This window comes from Parasteatoda tepidariorum, chromosome 9, assembly GCF_982258835.1.
Source record: "Parasteatoda tepidariorum strain Cologne lab strain chromosome 9, Ptep-v5.0, whole genome shotgun sequence".
NCBI lineage: Eukaryota > Metazoa > Arthropoda > Arachnida > Araneae > Theridiidae > Parasteatoda > Parasteatoda tepidariorum.
The window spans coordinates 38,383,350-38,405,881 of record NC_141763.1 but is presented as its reverse complement, the minus strand read 5'-3'; the positions used below and the strand labels follow the sequence as shown (position 1 = coordinate 38,405,881).

At 31.3% G+C, this 22,532-nt stretch overlaps 1 protein-coding gene across 1 annotated transcript in view; it reads right to left on the bottom strand.

The window, feature by feature from the left end:
• Nucleotides 1-22,532, bottom strand: part of LOC107443084 (putative cationic amino acid transporter) — a 111,710-nt gene that overhangs the window by 14,546 nt on the left and 74,632 nt on the right. The window contains exon 2 of the mRNA XM_016056833.4: nt 3,166-3,285. Within this exon, the coding sequence (XP_015912319.3) occupies nt 3,166-3,285 (120 nt within the window). The remainder of the gene's footprint in view (nt 1-3,165; nt 3,286-22,532) is intronic.

Here is a 22,532-nt window from a genome sequence, read left to right as displayed (position 1 = left end):
TTAAATATAAGAATTTTTTAACATTCGTATTATTTTGTAATTTAAAATATCTTCAGCACCAATTAATTAGCATATTTGAGGTCACGCCCTCAAGCCATTAAGATTGAGTCTTAGAAAGTGTAGATTTGATCCTAGATCGAAAGTTATTGAGAGTGGTCCCTTTATTTATTTATTTTTTTTTGCACTGTACATCTTTGAAAACATTTACCCGGATTTTTTTACGCGATTGGTTGCCTAAAAGCATATTTTCTATAAGCTAAGCATTAAAATCCAAGAAATCCTTACAGCTATAAGGTATTAAAATAAGTAAACAGAAAATGAATAGGAATAGCAAACTTCATTAAGGATTTCATCCTTGCCTCTATTTATTTCCATTGTTTAAACAGAGGATTAGTAAATACACCTTGCACGTTTGACAAAACTCTGTCTAAGCTTCTTATGTTTGTGAAGGAAGAGGGTAAACTTGCGCGTAAGCTTTTAGATTTGTGAAAGAACCCATTCTTACGGTTAAACATTTTTCTTTGATATTTACATTAGCGGTTCGTTAAAATGGTTTTAAAGTTAAAAACTAAAAGCACAAAATAAAGTACTTTCACCATATTTATTTTAAAATAAATCAATACCTAAAGAGGTTGAAGTTAGTTAAAACTGTTTGATAAATTAACAGTTTCTAGTTATTTTAATAATTCAATGCATCTAATTTTAATTGCTTGTTACGAAATAACGAATTAAACATATGTTTTAATCAATCTCTAATATTTTGCTTTACTGTTTTTCACAAATTTGTTTCGTTTCATTTCATCAAAAATTGATAAAAAGCTTCATCAAAAAGCTTTTTTCTAAAATTTATTTAAATGCGTGAAATTGAATTAATTTTCTTAATCAATGGATATTTATTTTGGTATGGGCTCATATAGAGAAATTGAAAGAGTTGGCGTGTGATTTATCAGAATATTACTGCATGTTAGTGTTTGAATTTATGTAAAAATAAAACAAATTTTTTGCATAATCATAGTGCACGTTGCTGCATTTTCTTATGGTCAGCTTTGTAAAGGAATGAAATGTTTACATGGGCTATAACTCATAGCTATAACCTTATTTATGGCCATGGCAGACATACGATTCCTATTTATGGGACATTATTGGTGCTTTTTCATTTTGTTCAGCTTTATTTATAACTCAAGTTGGTACCGGCTCTTTTGAAATTTGGTTTAATTAAATTTGATGTAAGAATTTTTAATGTAAAAGTTACTTTCTTCTCAGCTTTATCCACACTTTCTCAGATTTACTGCAGCTTATTTATAAAATATACGGTTTCAACTGCTGAATAGAAAGTTTTGTTTGTTGTGTAGAATTTGTAAACCGATTACGAAATGGTTTTGTGCGCTGATTTCGAATATGAAAAAGTTTTATTACTATTAGCTCAAACTCTAATTTTATAGACACAGTGGTTTATGAAAAAAGTCATTGTGTAAATAAGGTCCACGTAGAGTGTTAAAATATTTACTGCGCATCGACCGAAGTAGACGAATATGGTATACCTCAATGGCTTAGAAGGATGTAAGGAACTACATTATAAGACTACTATTTTTTAATCTAATTTGTAGGCCTCTTTTGAAATAATCTTTAACTTTCTAATGTATATTGTGACAAGGCAAGATGTTGTAGATTGTGACAACTAAAAGAGATAAAATAGAGAGATTTTGCGCAGCGTTACTGTTTCCCCTACTCAAACGCTATTTGAGCTTTATGGCGCATGCAGGAAACGAAGGAATTCGGATAAAGTGATTAGTTAAATATATATATTTGGAGATAGTTTTTTTTATGACAGAGAGTGTGGGGAAGGGAACACGTATGTCCTTCTGAAGGCTCTAAAGTCATCGTGACCTTTTCTGAACGTATCAGTCCATCCTGATTACCGAAAGATGTCAATTTAAAGAGGCATTTTGAAATAAAAGCTGGATCCATAATGGACTTTTGATGTTTCATTCAGATTTCAAACAGGCAGAGTACATTTAGGCGTGGAAGAAACCATTGACCGGATAATATATACGACAAGGTCCCTCCCCTTCCTCTGCCGAGTCATTGCCCTTAAGCAGCAGAACAACGTATGTGAAAAAATGCTTAATTAATATGACAGTATATGACATACACACCAAAAAGCCATTACATTATGACCACCCTCCATCTACAACAATGGGCTCGCCCAGGTTTTCATGGTTTCTCACCCAGGAACAATGTTTTCATGGGGCGCATTAGGATCCATAATCCTCATAGAACAATCCCTGACGTCTGTAAGCTACTTGAACATAGTTGCAGACCAGGTTCACCCAGTTTTTCCTGCGGGGGATGGTGTTTACCAACAGGACAATGCACCATGTCATAAGGGTAGAATCGTCGAGGAACATTCCAGTGACTTTCAAGTCATGTCTTGGCCCCCAAATTCACCTGACCTTAATCCGATAGAGCATTTGTGATCCTACTTGGAAAACCAAAATCGTGCTGCCACGCTACCCCCTCTCAATGAGAGGGAATTGCAACACCAGTTGGTGAGTGCTTGGAGCAGATACCTCAGACTACCTATCAGCACCTTGTGGAATCAATGCCACGGCGGGTGCTAGCAGTTTTGAGGGCAAAAGGTGGTCCTACGTGTTTTTAGCAGGGTGGTCATAATGTAATGGCTCTTCGGTGTATATATGTATGTAACAGTACGTAACATATTAAAAATAATTTTTGAAAAGGATAAATTGATACAGAGTTATTCATATCAATCTCATTGTTTGTATCGATATTTCATAATCAGCAAATATCCAACTTTATCACCAATGTATAAGTAACTTTTATCAGTGTATAAGCAAATATCCAACTTTATCACCAGTGTATAAGTAACTTTTACCAGTGTATAAGCAAATATCCAACTTTATCACCAGTTTATAAGTAACTTTTACCAGTGTATAAGCAGATATCCAACTATAACCCCCAGATTTCGTGAAATTTTGGGGGTTTGAAAAGTCAACTTAAACACTGGGATATACCGTATTTACTTTCCTCGATCGAATCTTTTATATATTTTAAAGAATCTTTATGCTATCAGAGTTCATCCATTCATATTTTTCTGTAGTAATTTTTTAGAACAAATAAGAAAATAAATGAAAATAAATTTACCTCCCAAGCATGAAGTCACTGCTGCCATGAGAACTGCTAGAACAACAGAAGGACCGGCGTGATCATGAGCAGCAATAGCAATCAAGGCGTATACACCAGTGCCTAATGCTGTAGCAAGACCTGCAATCAATTAAACATATTATTTCGTATGAAGTTTTATTTAATTACTTAAACTAACTAATTTAATTATTTGATTTAGTAAATCCCTTGAATCAGTTGTAAAACTGATTTTTAATTAAATCAATTTTGTAATTAAACATAAGTATTAGTTAGTTATTAAAATTATTTATTGATTAATACTAATTGATTTATTTTAAAAACTATTTTTAGATTATTACAAAAAAAATGTTTGCAAGTTAGTTATCAGAATAAAGTTTTACATTTATATATGTTGGCAAAACCGCGGTAGTTGGTTCCGACACTCTCTTACACAACACGAAAAAAAAACTTTTGTAACACTTTAGAAATACTATTAATGTTTAAAATTCCTTTTATTAATAATTCTTAAAAGTTCATAAAAACTTTTAACTTTAAAAAATAATAAGAAATTTAATTATTAATTTAAAAAGATGACCAGTTAATTTCTTTTAAAAACTTAGAAGATGTTGATATCTTAACATAAGTCCATTAGACGAATGTTAAGTCGTCTAAGAGTAATATTCATAATGTACCTAAGCTATGTGTTTGTAATTAGCTTTCTGCGTTGTAAATAGTTCATAAAATAATCAACATTTGATAAAAATCATTTTTTTTGTTCTTGAATTATTTGCAATGTTTTTTTTTAACCTCGCGTACGCGGTTCAGGAAAACACTTTTTAACCCTTTGATGCAGAATTTTTATTAAACAAACTTTTCATTCTTTTTTTAAGTGTGTCGTTTTAATTTATGTCAAAATAAGTAAGAAATATTATATTTAACATAGCAAAACTCTATGATTAGGAAATGCGGCATAAAACAACCTAGTCTTTTTTTGCATCAAAGATAATATCTTCCAAACACGGCTAACTTATTGCTTAAACATTACTGTTACATGGTTTTGGTTGAGCAACAATTTTTCAAATATGCAAAATTTTTGATTAGAAAATAATAGTAAATTTTCTTTCTTTATACCCATATTTTTCCATTACATTTTACACTTTCTTGATGCAAAATTTACACATAAGAGAATTCATTACAAATTACGAAATAACTACAGCACGTCTTGATAGAACTTATTCTTTACGTTTATACGTTAACATACATATATATTAATAATTCTTCGTAATATTATCGCAATCGTATCGTAACTTAATATTACAAATATGATAATAATTCTTCGTAATAAAATCTAGAGATTCTTTGTTATATTCTCATCTATATTTGTGGCTCTTAAATACTTTAGTTTCTGTCGAGAGATGGTAGGACATACATCACGAATACCTCTAGAGAGGATTAATCATGGATTTGGTTTTCCTCGATGCATTTCCATTTAGGGGACAGATACACACGCCTCGCTATCTCGTTCAGTTTTGCGGGGATCAATATCGTCCTGCATACCCAAAAGACATTGCTTAAATCAGATATCCTTTAATGTTGAACACGAAAATGTTACTATCGAGGTTTGGAGAGAAAATTGTAGTTCAGTTACACACTAAAATGTCAGGTAGACAATGCGAAACTTTTACACTGGGTAATGTCAGTTGATAATGAATATTAAAGAGGGTAAAATAGCATAATACTCGAATATTACAACATTGCGTTTGAATATCAGTACTTTCAGCTTTGGCGCATTTTATAATTTTAAAAAAAATATAGCTGAAAATTGATTAATCTTCCAAACTCGAAACTGCAAAATAATTTTGCTAACTTGCAGTATTTGATTAGAATTACTGTAATTAGCTTTTAACGATGCAGTTTTTATTTTCTTATCACTAAACAGGCAATACAAAACAAGATGGAATTTATATCATTTAACATTTCACGTTAAAGAAAAAAATGTAAAACAATTATTATTTATTGTACCTAGAAAAAGATAAAACAAATCATGCTTTTTTTATCGAAGTATATGTATCGAACTGTTTTCAGTAAGATCTCATGTTAAAAATAAAATTTAAAGTTTTTATTAATTACTAGTGGGCTGCGCTCCCTGCTCGCTAACGCCCGCCAACCCTCGAAAATTGCTACGCAATCTTATATGGTTTGCTTCGCTCGCTACTAACTTAGGTACATTGCAAATGCACAAAATTCTAAGAATTCAAAACAATCATTCAAATCCATATAAAAACTTTAAAAAAAAATTTTTATTATAGGAAAACGTTTCTTTATATAACATCAAATCATAATGGTCTGACACCGTTTTCCATTGTCGTCGGAGCATTTTTATTGGCTGAAAAATCACGTGGTAGGATCCAGTTTCCCCCCATTCATTTCCATATTGTTTAGGTTGTCATCAGCAGATCACACTTGGTGAGAATGCTCTCTCTGGTGATTTCAGTTTCCGTTTTTAAAAGCGCTATATGTTGAACCATCTCAGCTTGATTTGGTATGTGACATTTTTAGTGGCAATCATATATATATATAGATTATAGAAATATATATATATAGATTATACTTAAAAAAGATAAAATAAATAATTTTTTTTTATTGAAGTAAATTTATTTTCTGTATTCCGAAGTATATAGTTTATTTAGTGTTTTTTTCTGTATTTTTTTCTGAGTTGAAATTAAGCAGAGAATCAGTTTTTTCACCTAATTGTTGAAAGTTCAATTATTTAACTTCATTTACCATAATAGTTGATTTTGTGATAACAAAGGAAAAATATAAATACCTAAGAAAGTACACGAGATAAGATATTCAGAACACGCTATTATTTTTTATTTAAAACGTGTGTTACACAAACTTATCGTTTCATACTGTTATATTTATATAAATAGTATCGCCATATGGACATTAATCATGAATAACGTGCCTGTATGAATGTAAATAAGACTAAAGATATAAATTTATTTGTAAAGTGCTGAATGACATCATTATTTTAAAACTTGCACATGCATTTTTTTAGCAAAAATTCAAAATCCTTATTTCTGATTAGATTATCAATTTTAACGCGTTCGCTGCCACCAACGCGCTTGAGAGCGGCCCCTCCTGGTATGCCGACCACTCGCTGGCGCGTCGATCGACTATGATAAGTTCAGAGATGCCAACTTGCTCCGCACAGCAAATATATATTTTAAAGTGGTTGTTTATCAATTGGGTATAACATGAAAAAAACACAACTACTTCGATTTAGTAGGAACAACATATGACGCAATGCTAAACGAATGGAATTTAGTTGTTGTTTATTTAGTTATTGTTATTAGTAGTTGTTGTTATTTTTTTAGTTGTTGTTGTTTATTTAGTTGTATTTAGTTTCAATAACTTTTCTTTATAATGCAATAAAATCTGGCGAGCAGCTATTTAAACGATCGAACACTTCGTTTGTTTACTTGTGGCTTGAAGTTAGGCTCGCAGAAAATGCCGTTCTTGGGTTAAATTTAGTAGGAACAACACAACCTGTGACGTAGGCTATATTATACCCAATTGTGATTCTTTGTTTTAATAAATTCAATTTAGTCGATTTTTATCCACCACTATTTCTAAATAATTAGTAGGCTTATATATTTCACCACTTCATTACAATTATGACATGTTAAACCTTTTAAAAATTAACGAAATTATTCAAATGTTTGCAAATTTTAAATTGCAGTTATTTACCGTTTTTTAAATTATTTTGGCTTGTCCGTAGCAGTTGGCTTCTCTGTAAGTTACATGCTCCGGCTTCAGAGGATGGAAATATCATTTTTAGTGGCAGCGAATGTGTTAATAAATTTTTTTTTAAAAATACGTTACTTTAAAACTCTGGTATGATAAGATTGACAACAATCCGTTATGGACAGGTAGGTACCGACGACATAACGGTGACGATGTGGCCAACAATGCACAGCGTTTACCTTTAATTCTCAGACAAGATTCCTTTCATCATTCAGAAACTGAGTGGACATCAAACTAACACCTGAGATTGAACCCCCGTTCTTCACATTGGTAGCTCAGCGCATTTACTACAGTATAGTAAGGATCAGATCCACTGATCTTTAATCCTTACCTCTGAACCATCGTTTCAGAGTTTCTATTACATTATAAGTTTCTATTTTCAACAAAAAATTGATACAGAAAAATGGTAAATTATCTTTTTTCTTTTAACCTTACTTGAAGTTTCAAACTATTTTTATAGTTATATATGATAAAAAAGATCAAAATGACAAATGCACGGATTGATGCCCAATTGCTAATGCACTCGAATAAGTTATCTAAGAAATCATTAACTCTTAATGCACCGATGGAACTTGAAGTCCCATGAATACTATTTCCCTATAGCATTGAAACAGAACAAAATGTACCATTAGAACTTGTCTGTCTCTGTAATATGACTCTCCGTTTATCATTACTAGTTGACAGCACCTATGGAACTATTTAGTTGTAGATATTTTGTTCAACAACTAGTCAACATCACTACAGATGGCAGGAGAGCTGCGATTAGATCTACGACATAATGGCGTCGTAATTTCCTGATTATGTAACAGCATAGCCAACGTTTGAGTTTCAACATGGAAAGAAACTTGTCATCCGTTACATTACCGATCAGCAGTAATTTCTATTCATGGTCTATTAAAATCAGCCAAGTATTGGCACTGAAAAATAAAATATGCTCCTAATGAAGATTGCTTTAACGGTACGAAAACAAAAGAAAAAAGCAGTGGACGTTCGATGCTGATAATAATAATAATGCTGATGCCTTGGCTTTTATGAAACTTTCCTTATCGAATGAACAGAGCTTACAATTTGATAATGAAAACAATGTCAAAAATCTATAGGAAAAAATTAAACGAAGATTCACAGGAAAAATAGAGAATTGAAAAATCACGACAGGATTGAAATAAATAATACCGAAATTAATGACTCAGAAAACGTATAGCGACTACATTGTTTGGGCTTGTGGACTCTCCTGGACGAAGTTCTTGAAATAATCAGAGAGGAAGAAAGCATGCTAAAAAAGCAGAATAACTTTTGAAGAAGTGAAGCATTCCAAATTAAACCTGAAAATAAATTTAACTCGCCTAATTTGTAAGCAAAATCATATTGCTTAAAATTATTTCACAAATAAACTCGTTTCAACTGATTTTGAAACAGAAGATAGTACTCAAACGCTGATTTGGCTAGCAGTGATGATATTCAAAGTAAAACTTACTCCAATTATTTTGCGCTTACAGCGAAACAAGAATTTTCTAATCATTGCTGTCAAGAAACACCATGGAATTATTTGACTTTAAAAGTTTAACCGTAACTGTGACGTAACCGCAGTTTGTAAGTAAAGCAGAAGTTGAATGATCGCTTCCAAATGAGGAGGTTGAAATGTTCTGTTCATTTTCAAAATATAAATGCTTCGTTTAATCTTGTCTGTTACGTTTATGTTTAAATATTAGATGTTTTCAAAAAATGGACAGGAGTTAATTCCTACAATAACAGACCTTGTTTGTTTTTAATAATGACAATTTTTCATGAGTAGCGATCTTTTAAAGCGAAAGAAAAGCTGTCCGTCTTCTCCCCGAGAAGTAGAAACTTGAAGAAGCGTCAAAAGAAATTACAGGTAAGGTAATTTTACCTTTAATTAAGAAGCAAAATAAGTATTATTGAGTAGTTTAAATTTTTACAATAATAATGCTACAGATAATGAAATTAGTCTCCTTGATTCGGTTGTGTCTTCACACATGACAAAAAATAAAAACCATTTTGAGAAATTAAAATTTAAAAAAAAATGGATTAGTTTACTTGGCAGGTAAGAACTCAGCATTAAAGTTTGAGGGAATAGGAACTGTAAAAGGTAAAACACGACAGTAAACTTTGTAAAATGACAGTGTCGTTAACTTTTGCTAACGACAGTAAAAATATTCTTACTATTAAAGATGTTGTATTTGTTCCAGATTTAAAAAATAATTTAATTACAATGAATTAATGGATAACGCTTATAAATTAGAATTGGGTGAGAATAATAATATTTCAGTTTTAGGTAAGTATAATGATATTGTTTTCAAAGCTATAGTAAATGACCGTTTTGAAATTAATATGGAACTTTGACATAATTTCTACTGATGCTATGAATGCAATGTAGTAAAAATTTCTGATGTTTATAATATTTGGCACAAAAGACTATGTCTTTTAAATCCACAATATATCGCTGCTTCAAAACTAAAACGACACATCTGCAGGCATAATACGCTTGCAGATGTGTCGTTTTAGTTTTGAACCAGCAATATGTCTCAAATGCAAAATATAATTGGCATGAATGTTAAAAATTTCGAAATTTTCAACTGTATATTGTGTGGTACAACTGAATTAACTCGTAAAAATCATCCTAAAATAAATGTTGATCAAAGTAGTTCTATTTTAGAATTAGTTCATGCTGATTTAGTATGGCCAATTAATTCTGACTTTTTGGGTAATTCTAAATTTTTTTGGTATTTGTTTATGGCATTCTGGAATCTATTTTCCTAAGCATAAATATGAAGTGTTGAATATGAATTGATAATTTAAAAGAAATATATAAAAACTTAATGAATAACAAAACCAAATGTTTTAGAACAGAAAATGGATTTGAATTTATGAATAATGATTCGGATAAATTCTTAGAAAAATCTGGTGTATAATTCATCAAAATACTGCTCATTAAAATTCTGAATGCAGCAGCAAAGCCGAATGAACTATAAGAGTTCTCGTATAAAGAGTTAGAACATTATTATGAGAGCACGACGAATTACCATTAAAATTTTGGGCCAAAGCCATAAACTGTAGCATTCACATTTCTCACTCTGCTCAAAAACAAAGAAAAACTTCTGATTAAATTATGGTCAGAAAAAGAGCCATAAGTAAGTTACTTAAAAACTTTAGGATGGGTAACTTATTTCCATATTCTTAAACAATTCCGATATAAAAAATGTTCAGTTCCTGGTAAGCAATGAATTTCCGTCGGTTATTCTATAGACAGTCGCTCATACAGGATTTATGATAATTAAGTACGGATTTATGATAATTAAGAAATATGATAATGAAGATGAGAATCATTAAATTTGATGCATCAATAAAAGATAGTACATTTTTAACAAACAGAAACGAATCTTATGATTGGAATAAAAGGGATTTGACCACCCAGCTTAACGAATTACAACCTCTAATCGAAAGTGAAACTTAAAATTTTTTTCCGCAATCGGATTAATCATGCTGATTTGTGGAAACAGCTGACTTGTAAAAAGATGAAAACGACACTTTCGTTATGAGACGTGCAGAAAGGATTAAAAACTAATATCCGTGGGCTTAGACTTGAAAGGCTCGCCCAATCCAATGAATTTTAATCAAGCGATAAATAGCGATATATGTTTGGAATGGAAAAACGCTATGAGAAACGAACTTCCTTCTATGAATAATCATAAGGTTTACGAGTTAGTTGATTGACCAAATAAAGAAAAATAATCAAGAGTAAATGGGTGTATACAAATAAAAACGTAAATGACAAAGAAATTTTTAAAGCTTGATTAGTTGCAGCAGGATATAATATTAAAAATGTCGATTATTCTAAATTATATTCACTTGTAAGCATTGAACCACTTAGGGTAAGAATTATCTGCAAAACTTGCTTTATGAAATTTTTGATATTAAAACTCTTTATTTACATCGAGGCATTGAAGAAACTGTATGCATGGAAATTCCTCATGGATTTCCTTATTGAAGAAGAATATGGTAAGAACAAGGTTTACAGTTTATATCGTCTACCTCAGTCTGATAGAAATTGGCATATTAAATTTAAAAAAATAGAACCGAAATAGGTAGGCCTCAACCAACTTACATCTGTTTATAGTGTATTTACTAAAAGTGACGAAACCGATTTTTTTAGATAGTTGTGTTAACGCTGAAGACAGTTCTTAATTATGCGAGGATGTAATCTTTTTTTATTTTTTTTATTTCCAATGAGCTTCACAATCGGTCTTGCCGATGAGCAGACCTAGTGCGTTCTCCAGAGGTGGTATCCATTCTTTCAGGATCACTACAATGGGTGAGATACCGTTGGTCATGTTAATTTGGACGTCTAGTTTCTGCCACACTAGATGGCAGCACCGAGACTCTATTTGGATGCTAAAGTGCACTAGGAATTTAATTTTGCCGGAAATGCCAAGAGCCAATGAGGTACTCCAGGGATCTTTTACATGCCGCATAATCATATGACATGGCCGCTGAGGATTTTCTGCATCCCGAAAATCCGGTGTCTGGGCCGGGGATCGAACCGGCAGACTCGGGCTCAGAAGGCCGACGACAAACCAACTGCGCCACCCAACCACACGGATGTAATCTTTAAACGTTAACAATTATTTGACTTAAATGAAACTACTGAAAATTCTAAAGTTTTTGCGATATAAGTTTTGAAACATGAAAACGGAATCAGTTTATCACAAATTCTGTATATTGAATCATTAATTAACAATTATAATCTAGAAAAATGTAAGAGAACTAATCTTCCTATAATTAAAGGTGTGGATAGTTGTTTTAATCCAACAGATGATTTATTCAAACAGCCAAATAAGGAAATTGTCTGTGAACTTTTATATTTAAAAAATCAGAACACGTCCAATTTTTTTTTTTTTTTTGTAAATAATTATTTATTACAATTTAATAAACGTCCTGAGAAAAGGCATTATATTTTGGCAAGGAAGGTTTTGAAATACTTAAACGGCTCAAAAGATAAAGTTTCGTTTCATGATAAAGAATTTGGATTTTTTAACTGTAGTGAAGAAACAAACTGGGGAAACGGCGAGGTTGGTTTGTTCTTTTCAAGGTGTGTAGTTATTCTATTATGTTATATTAGGTTATTCTGTGATCTTGTGGAAAAGCAAGAAAAAAATAATTTTGGACTCTCAACATGTGAAGCACAACTCTTTGCTTTTGCTGAAGCAGTAAGAGAATTAAGATAGATTATAAATATAATAAGTGATATTAACTGCACTGAACACACGGTATGGGCTCTCTCACGTCAAATCCACGCACCATGCAGTAAGATATATAAAATTGCCCGCAAAGTGCTGCAGTTCTACTCATACAAAATCAAACATATTTCTGCAGCAAGACAATCTTTCGCATTGGAATTTCTTGCCCACATGGAAGCTTACGAACATAGCCATGGAATATATTGTGGACAAATCAGGCCTATTTTTACCCAAATAGCAATGTCAACACCCATTACTGCAGGATCTGGATCAAACAAATCCCTCGTGTTATCTACCCAGTTCCATGGCATTCTTCTTAAGTCACCGCTTGGTAGTATGACAGCTAGTTTCATAATTGTACCGTTTTTCTTGGAAGAGCAGTCGACAGCTGGACCTGCTAAATGCACCTGTAACTGCTGCTCTCTTAGCGTCAATGTGTGATCTGTGAACTCCAGCAACGTGGCATTATAGATTCTTTTGTAGAATGGGGCCTACCGCACATTGGTACACGTGTCGTACAGTTACTGAAGCAACATTTTATAAATGAACAGATTAAAGCCAAAATTTCCCCACTTCTTGCCACCCCGGTCGCCAGATTTCAACACCTGTGAGTTTTGGCTATGGGGTTATATCAAAAGCGCTACTTATGGTGATAATTTTAGAAAAAATTTGATGGAATTTAAAAATGCGATACACCGGCTTGTCAGTAACATTCTTCCTGATATTCCAAGACTGTGCAGAATACTGTAATATAATTTAACTTGCGTTCGGAAAATGGGAGAAGCCACACAAGGAACATGCTTTGTAACACGTTTAAGAAACGATTAAACGAATTTTTAAAAGATATCTTGTTTGTTTAACAATATTGCATTCAATGTCATTTCCCCCTTGGTGCTGAGTTCTTAAAATTTATTTTTATTTATTTATTTATTTTTCTTTTTTCGCGGAAAATAAATTTCCATAACCTTCTTTAAACTATCACCAAGTTCCATCACATTTGGTCCAGTAGTTTTTATTTTACGACCATTTTAAAGTAAAACTTTAATTATTAAATTTCTCTCGTAAATCCCATGCAAAGTAAAAATTACTTTTTTTTTACCACATTAAGTAATAATATTCAAAAAGACTGTCATTTTTATTAATCTTCCTTTATAACCACTCTTTATATTAGACGTAATTAAAAACCTAAATTATACATCATGCTCTAAATTTTCATTCACGGTAAAATTCGTTATCTGAGCAAGCAGCTTTCTGGAAAAGATGATTAAACTCAAACTCGAAATGCAAGCAGGAAACTAAGTTGAGTAAAGTACCGGCATTTAAAAATTAAAAGTTAATTGAAGTGATAACTTATCCAATTTAGCTTCCTTAAGATGGTTAATTAATTTCAAAGTACTAGACGGAAGATCGATGAAGGTAAGTAAAATGGAGAAAATGGCATTGTTTTTAAAGTTCTTTTATTGTTTTTTTCGTTTAAACCTATTATTTTTATTGTTCTAAATTCGTTAATGCACATACTATTAGCCTGAAATCTTTTTAATGAAGAAAATGATAAATTAGAAAGAATATTATTTCAGGGTTAAATATTTTTCGTATCATTTAATAACCACATTCGGCTGAATTGGATGACGCAACCACTACTGTAAAATTTTTTATTGACTCCTAACACCAAAATTGGTTAAAAAATTGTTTCACCAAAAGTATTTTAGTCTAACGCCCAGATAATTTTATGGAGTTTCAGCTGTGAAATAACAGAAATGTTCCTTTTCGCTACTTTTAGCGTAAAGCAGTTACCCTCAATTTTGATATGAAATAAAGTTAAAATGTGTTTCATATGGCTTTATTAGGAATTCAATCCAGAAAATTTGACAGCTCAATGCATCACAAAGGAGCAGAAAAATAACAAAGAAACAATTCAACAATTTAGGTAAAGTGAACAAACAAGAACAATAAACATTTGAATCAATAAACATTTCAACAAAATTTTGAACATTAACATTAAAAAGGTAAAGTTAGTGACAATTTATGAGAGTTCTTGCGTCCCAATACAATTTAGAGACATTCCCACTTTTCTGGGAGTTCTTATCTAGTCCCTTACACAACAAGAGGAGATTAGAGTTTAATACACCTGCGTCACAAATTGGGCATGTCTTACTGGGGAGAATTTTTATGTTATATAATTGTTCTGAGAAGCAATCGTGGCCTGTTTTAAGCCTAAAATGGGTTACTGCTTCTTTACGGAGTTGGTAACAGAGAAATTACCAATTGTCTTAAATATTTTCCCATATTTTGCCTTTTGATTTTATAGTTAAATCATAATTATTTATTTCGTTGTTTTTTCATAACGTATTTTTTAAGAGTATCAGGTGTGACGGTTGTTATTTCTGGAGGCATAGTTGTTCCGTTTTTTCCAGATAATCTGCGTTCTCATTGCCTTCGATACCAATATGTGAAGGGATCCACTGTATAACTATAGTTTTATTCATTTCCTTGAGGAGGTTTATATCGAGCTGAATTTCGTTTAACAGCTCAGTTTTAAAACATTGGTTTTCTGTGATTGCTTAAATTGCAGAAATGGAGTCTACCAATAGAACCACCCTTAGGAACTCATCAGATCTTGTTTTCAGGTTCTGTAATGCCAGATAAATTGCTTGGATCTCTGCATCAAAATTGGTTATATAATGACCCACGGGGGCGCTTTGGGAAAATAGTCTACAAAAAACACCAGCTCCAGATCTATCTTGTATCTGAGATCCATCGGTATATACATGTAGACAGTCGCTTTCCGGGTATTTTTCGCAGATCATTTGCAACGCAGTTGCCCTCAGCTCTGCCTCGATACTGTCGTTTTTCCTAAAGTTCCCTACACTCAAGTTGTTTTCGATGTCTACATATTCAAGTGGGTTGATAATTTCATATGTGCTTTCAGTAAGAATGTAAGATCTTGAAGTATGTTTTGACATATTTCTACTGGTGAAACGTGAGTTTTGAGAGTACTAGGTTCCTGATTTAGAATCCACTCTGCTCTGTGTGAGGTCAACATTTTGATGTAACTTCCGACTGCCTGCTTTTGATTTTCGATGTTGATGGGAGCGTTGGAAGTATACAGTTGCAGTGGTGTGACTGGGGTAGTTATTACGGCTTCAACAATAACCCTAAGTGCTTTATTTTGCGCCTTTTCCAGTTTGTCAATACTACTCTTTGCCGCAGAAATCAAGACCTCACTACCATATTTGATTATGGGTTTGATATATGTGTTATACGTTGTATTTAGGGTTATATAAAGTTAAAATTTAAAATAACAATAAGTAAAGATATTTTTACGATGCAATTTAAAGTAAGAACAGTTAGTTTAGGAAGTATACACACACTAATTTGCAAAATAAAATCCGTATTATAACTAAACAAACAGAAAACTAAGAGAATATTAAAACAAATTTGTGTTAGGCTTAACAGAACTGATACAAATTAAAAATTTAAAAAATTATTTACAGTTGAATGTTGTTTAAAAACAGCCATTTTTACGCAACTAAAAACAAACATTTTGTAACGGTGAACATTGTGTTTCTTTCTATGTGTAACAACGTACAGAACAACAATTAATTCACATAATTTGATATTCTATTACAATATCCATTATAGTTGCTCGCCTCGCCCTGTATGTTGTTTTTCTGGTAAAGCATGCCACTTTGAGCAGTAACCTTCTTTAGTTAAGTATTCGAAGAACTGAACTTTTCCTTACTATATTCTTCGTACTAACTACGCCAAAATTTTTTTTTGGCTGCGAAAATTCACGAATTGTGTAATATGCGCGATAGTTAAAGCATTCTCAATTATTTGTGTTGAAATTTAACTACAATAATTAGAGTGTACAATAATTCTTCACGCAATTTTCTTTGGGTTGTTGAACACCAAATTCAGAGGGCTATGACACTACAGTTTATTTAGTGTACCCTTTTGAGTAAGCGGTCAAAGGTTACCATTTAAAACACACGGAATCATTTTATAATTTTCTTAATATATTATTTTATTCCTCTCAATTCATGATGGCAGAAACTTAAAAAAAATCCTGCTTAATAGACAATTTTTTTTAGTAAAGATTAATTCATTACAAATATGTGAATTATTAGTTATTATTAAATATTATAAACATAAATTATACAAATAAAAATTTCCTTAATCTTAAACAATATTTTATTATTATTTTAAAAAAATTATAATTTTTAAATTGTAACACTTTAAGTTAAACTTTTCATAAGACATAGCATATTTTAAATCCAGTATATTACACATGGTACTATATTCTTTTTTCAATTAAAATATATTAACAGAGAGGAAGAAATCCTTTCACTCATGTTAATTAAAGCATTTGCGCTGTAAGCGTATTTTTTATCGCATAATTCGACTAAAATACACCAGTTATTTAAAAAAAAATTCTATGCCACGTGACGTAATATAAAATATCTCCGTAATAAACACCCGCATGACACTTGAGAAACTTTATATATTTAGATTAAAATTTATCTGTTTGAATACTCCAAAATAAGGAAGAAATATTTTATTCTCTTTACATTCGTTTCTCTACGGTTGTGCCAAAAAGCTATTTTATTATCCTTTCAAATCCTTATTTGATCTCACAAAATACTTCATCCGAAAGTACATACTGAAAAATCAAAACCGTGTAGGCGTTTCAAGAAATGGAATATTCAATGCTTATTCCAAGCGATGATGGAGAAAACGTTAGCAGAGATTTGGAATTCTAGAATATCCCATTGTTTTTGTATTAGATTTGCAAGGATATCGTTTCATGAGGTGAAATAGTATTTGGGATGCGTAATATTAAACGTACTCAAATGTCTTGGGGATTGAAAATTTAAAAATACTTAGTCCTTTTTTTGTTTATTTTGTTGAGAATTTCATCTGATTTTAAATCCGGCTGTATTTTGTGACGTTATGATGCAGAGGATAATGTGTTAGCTTATTCATAAACAATTTTCGCAGGTTCGATTCCTAATCATGTCATTTGAGAGTCATAAACTGCGGCGGCTCAAAGGATAGAGCGTTGGTCTTCCAACGAAGTGACACAGCTTCGAATCCCAGCGATGGCTGGTCCCGCAGTGGACTGATCGTTAAGACACGGTTCTCATTAGATCACCGAAGTCAAGCATCACTGGCTGCGGTCAGTGTGCGGGTGGGTGACCCACTTGGATCAGTCTGCGTAGGGACCGAGGGTGTGCGGTATTGGTCCTCGTTAAACTGTGCTACCGTAAAGTGCTCGACTTCGCGCGCAGGTCGTCGGGCTACCGAAGCGGGGGTGCCATCCCCTCCGCAGAGGATCAAAATTGTGATGGCATGTCTTCGGATCATCCTCCGGGATGTTTCCCAGACCGTCGCCAATAGCCCATTGTGCAGCTCTAGTGCGACGTAAATTAACAACAACAACAACCCAGCGATGGCTGGTCAATCCGAATTCTGCTCTCGGCTCGCAGCGAGCAAAGCGCTGAAGTAAAATATCCTGGGTGTTAGAATGAATCATGGGTTAGAATCTCCTTCCCATCGGGCTAACCATGGAGGTTTTCGTAGTTTCCTTCTCCATGTAACGCAAATGCTGGTGAGTTCAATCAAAAAGTCCTCCATAAAAGCTAGTGTGTTCCAGTACATCATCTAGCAGTTCCTTTTCTTCTGGGTTGGGTTCAAAATTACAAGGATACGCTGTTGAACGTTTTTAGTCGTAAACTCAGAGTTCGGTCGGCTGTTCAACAACGGTAATAAAGTTAAAAAAAATTGAAAGTAATGTAGCTTTGTTTTCCAATCTTCTCTAAAAACTTAAGAGTAAATAAAGGTTAAACATCTTTTTCATAATTGAACCATATTCAGTTGAAAAGAACTACATTGCACAGCCATCCCTTTTCTTATTAGCGATCTCTGGGTAGCATTTACAACGTATTGCACCGATTTTTAATTAAGTTCAAAATGAAGATAAAACAAAGGAAAATTATAGACATATGAAAAAGGGAGGGAAATAAAAATGCAAAATAAAAATAACAAACAACTGGAAAAAAAAAGGATGAAATTTTTTTAAAAAATCCGGAAAATAAAAGATATAATCTTTTCATCAGCCCACACGATTATATCCGCAAAAATGTTTTGTTTTATTTATTAATTTTCCGCAATTATTGTTTTTCTTAACTTTCTTCGCGTTTTCTTGTATTTATTTATTTTGTTGTATATATATATATATATATATATATATATATATATATGCCAAAACTCTATTGGAATTTCTCAATTTGCAGAAAAAGTACTGGCAAAACTAGAGTTCTAATATTTTTCACTGTGTAAACAGATTGTCTGACATGGGCATAGAAAAAACTTTATCGACCGAAGTAGCAATTGTATAGAAAAATCAATAAAATTATGCAAACATAGAAAACAAACATAATTATGCAAATTTTAGAAAAATGTGAAAACTTATGCGATTACTTAAGCAAAATATTATTGTTTTGCCAGAAAACTGCAAAAATATTTTGATAAGTTCTCTGTTATCAAATTGTTATATTTTTAAATAATTTGCCAGTTTCTAGTCATTTAGTATATGTTAGTCAAAGAGGATTATTAGTTTTCCGTTATTGGCTAATATTTCTCTATAAACTATAAATAACTTCTCTGAATTATAAAAGTACCAGTAATAGTAAAATAAAAAAAAGTATAACACATAATGGAAGCAGATACGGTATAGAAAAGACTTCAAATAAATGGAATCCATTAAAATTTACATATAAACGCTTTAAAAAGAAACATAATGGGTAAAAGAGCATATTCAAAGTATTTTGTTTGAAGGAATCCGCTATTTGCTTCGAAATAGTCGTTTCTTATTTCAGGGAATCAATTATAAATTGTCATTCGATACGGATTAAACTAAGCACTTTATTTTACATATATCGAATTAAACTAGTTTATTTTATATTCTAACTGTTTCTAAATGTTAAAAGCAACATAAATTTAAAACTATTTTATTTTTAATTGATTTTATAATTTTAAAAAGCTTAAGCTATGGACTGTATCCATTTATCATATAAAGTAGTTCGTCAAGAAAATAAGCAACTTGGAATTTGTTTTAACTTGCAAAAATGTATGTTGTCTAATGTACGCGATATTTAATTTCTATAGTTGCACATTATTATAAAAAAAAAATTAAGAAAGTACAAAACCTTTTCTTTTATCAACCTTTCCTTTATAATTATTTAAGAGACTAACCATTTAACAGAACTACTAGTTTTAGAGGCCTTTTTTAAGATGAAACAACAAATGACCTCTTTTTTTAAATAAAAAAAAGGTCTGCATCTTTTTATATTTGTAAACAATCATGTTAAATAGTTGATTTTACTTCGAATATTTTATTTTAAAATCAATGATTTCAAAAATTCGATTTGTTAGATATAAACACATTTATATTAGAGATTCGTATTCAACTAGTATTAAATTCATAAAATCGGTCAGAAAATTGTAAACATATTCAATCATTTGATTGCATCTGTCAGAAAAAAATGTGAGATAGCTTGCAACTGTATGTTACACAGCTGTAGAACACTGAAAAGTGTATACCCATATTTAAATCTAATGAACAGCATATATGATTAAACATTTGTAAATTCATTTTGTATTCCCTCTGAATATGATTCTTTTACAAATTTACCATACGCAGAATCCTTTATATATTGATTTTAAGCTATGAATTATACATAATTCAAATATCATGCAAAAAACATATTATTTCAAATGGGTTTTATTTTGCGCTTAAAAAATCGAAGAAAAACTACTTAAATAAAATTTTGAAATATAAAACTTAAGATCTCAAAGAAATATGCATAACAATAATGAGGAAGATGGAATAAGATTCTTTCGAAAAAAAGGAAATATTTTTTCTGTAAAATTCTAGCTAAGAGCCTGATTTTGAAAGTACATAAAGAAAAAAAAACTTAAACTCATAATGACACATTTTTTCACGAATTGCGACAGAAAGATAATGTGCCCAAACATCTGTTGTGTTTTCAGAGCTTTCTTTTCGACAAGTGAGGATAAAATCTTTTAAGATATTAATGATCACAACATCTGTCACAGTTTAAGAAGGAAGGAGAGATACAAAAGAAAGTAAAAAATAATAATGAAACTTTTGACACTTAAATCTTTTCCCAAATGAAGTACAATATACGTGACAAAGGATCAAATTAGATGAATAAATCAAGCATAACTGGAGTTTCTCGAGCATGTTGATACAGAAATTTCTTAGAAACAGTTATATTCAAATAAACGAAAAAACTCATTTAACTGATTATAATCAACACGAAATTCAACGCATTTTTAGGATGAAGTTAAGTTAAAGAGATGTTATGGTGTCATCGTTTCCTCTGGTTGCAGCGTTTCTTGTAAATTTTGTTAGTCAAGTTATAACATTTTGGAATATCATCACGAGAGTTTTCAGAAATGTCATTTATATGGAAATGAAATTCTTTACAAACTATATAATTAGAAAAACGAGTTCAAGTTAATAATCTGAAGTTAATTAATAATAGAAGTTAATGAAGTTAATAATCTGAAGTTAATAATAATGATGAAAAATTTTATTCTGATGTTATCCTGATTTAACAAACATTTTTGCAAAACCAAAAGGAATTTTCATTCAGATTATATTAAAATATTTGGCTCGTCATTTATTTTCGGCTACTGAATTGAAACCAGCATTGTACCATTGATGACCTTTTATTATTCTGTTTAATGTTTGGGCGAAGATTGCGAATCAATTTTTTAGTAGTTGCTTTGATTATACAAAAGTTTAGCAATGTGATACATCGTGTGATTCATCGATTGCCATTATACTATTCTCACTATATAATGAATCCTTTACAAACCGTACAGCGGATTCATCATGTTGTGGTTGAACACGCATGCTTCACTTCAAAGTCAATCTATATGTGTCTCCTTAAACTCTTGACACGTATTAACTCTTTAATTACCAAGGTGCGAAAAATATGTGTGCAAAACTTTTTTGTCCAATTAAATAATGTCTATTTTACACTTTAGCAAATGTTTTTTTAAAATACTATTTCCTAAGTTTTCATAAAATTTGTAATTTGGGATTTACACCACATTAAAAAATATAAATTAAAGTTAAACGCTTGATATTTAGTTTTATAACTAGTTGAAAATGTGAAAGACGAGCAAAATTAATCGAGCTAGAAAGCTGAGAATTGTGTAATGAAATTGAAGAATCATAAAGTGGATTCTTTGAATGAAATATCAATAACTAAATAGTTTTATAAATGATGTTCAAATTCAAATAATCAAGTGTTGTCAACTGGAAATGATTAACGGTAGTAATTTTACAGGGACAGACAAGTTCCGATGCGATATTTTGTTCCGTTTCAATTCTTTATGGTAATAATATTAGTGGGATTTAAAAGTCCCCTCGGGTTATAAAAGGTAAAATAATTCATTAGAAGGTGTTAAACGGGATATTAGTTTTAAAATCTCTAAAAAAATCCTCCGACACTAAAACTAGTGCACAACAAAAGAGCTCCTTATATACTTGCAAATCTTAGTGTATGATGAACTCATTTTAGTACATAGTACATTTGTCAAATATAATGCACTATCATGATTGGAATACTCAACCATTTTAGAGTTTTCTAGTTATTGTCTGTTGTTGTGTCAATAATTTGCATATTCAACAGTGATTTTAAGGCTGAATGCGCTATTTGACAACAAATAAAAGAGTTACTATAATTTCATATGTTGAAATTGCCTGTGCAATATTATTTCTTGATCATATTGTTGCTAACCACGATGGATGATTGTTGCAGACAAACAGGCTAGAGTTTTCAGTCTCAGTCTTACTTCCCGATGCTTGTTGTGTTTCTGAAACTTAGGAAGCTCTTTTTGTAGTGTAGATCTTCCAACGTAGTGTAGATCTACCATTCGTAGTGTAGATCTACTAACAGACTGGGTGACTTAACTGCATTAAAACTGCTAATCACAAACAGAATCACTGTAAATGGTATCTTATTTTTTGGGTTAAATGAAAGCATTTGAAATATTGATTCGATTCCACTCATGACGTAAGTCATAGTAATTACTCAGAAAATGCTTTGAAATACACAATATAAATTTTTAGTATCCTTAATATGTAGTTCTGTTTCACGAATTTCGCAATCATAATTGCCAAAAAAGACAAGTTTGGAAAAACGTAACAATATGCTTATGCTATTACTAATAATTAGAAATATTGTAAAAACATAAATTTATAGACCGAAAAAATATTTCACT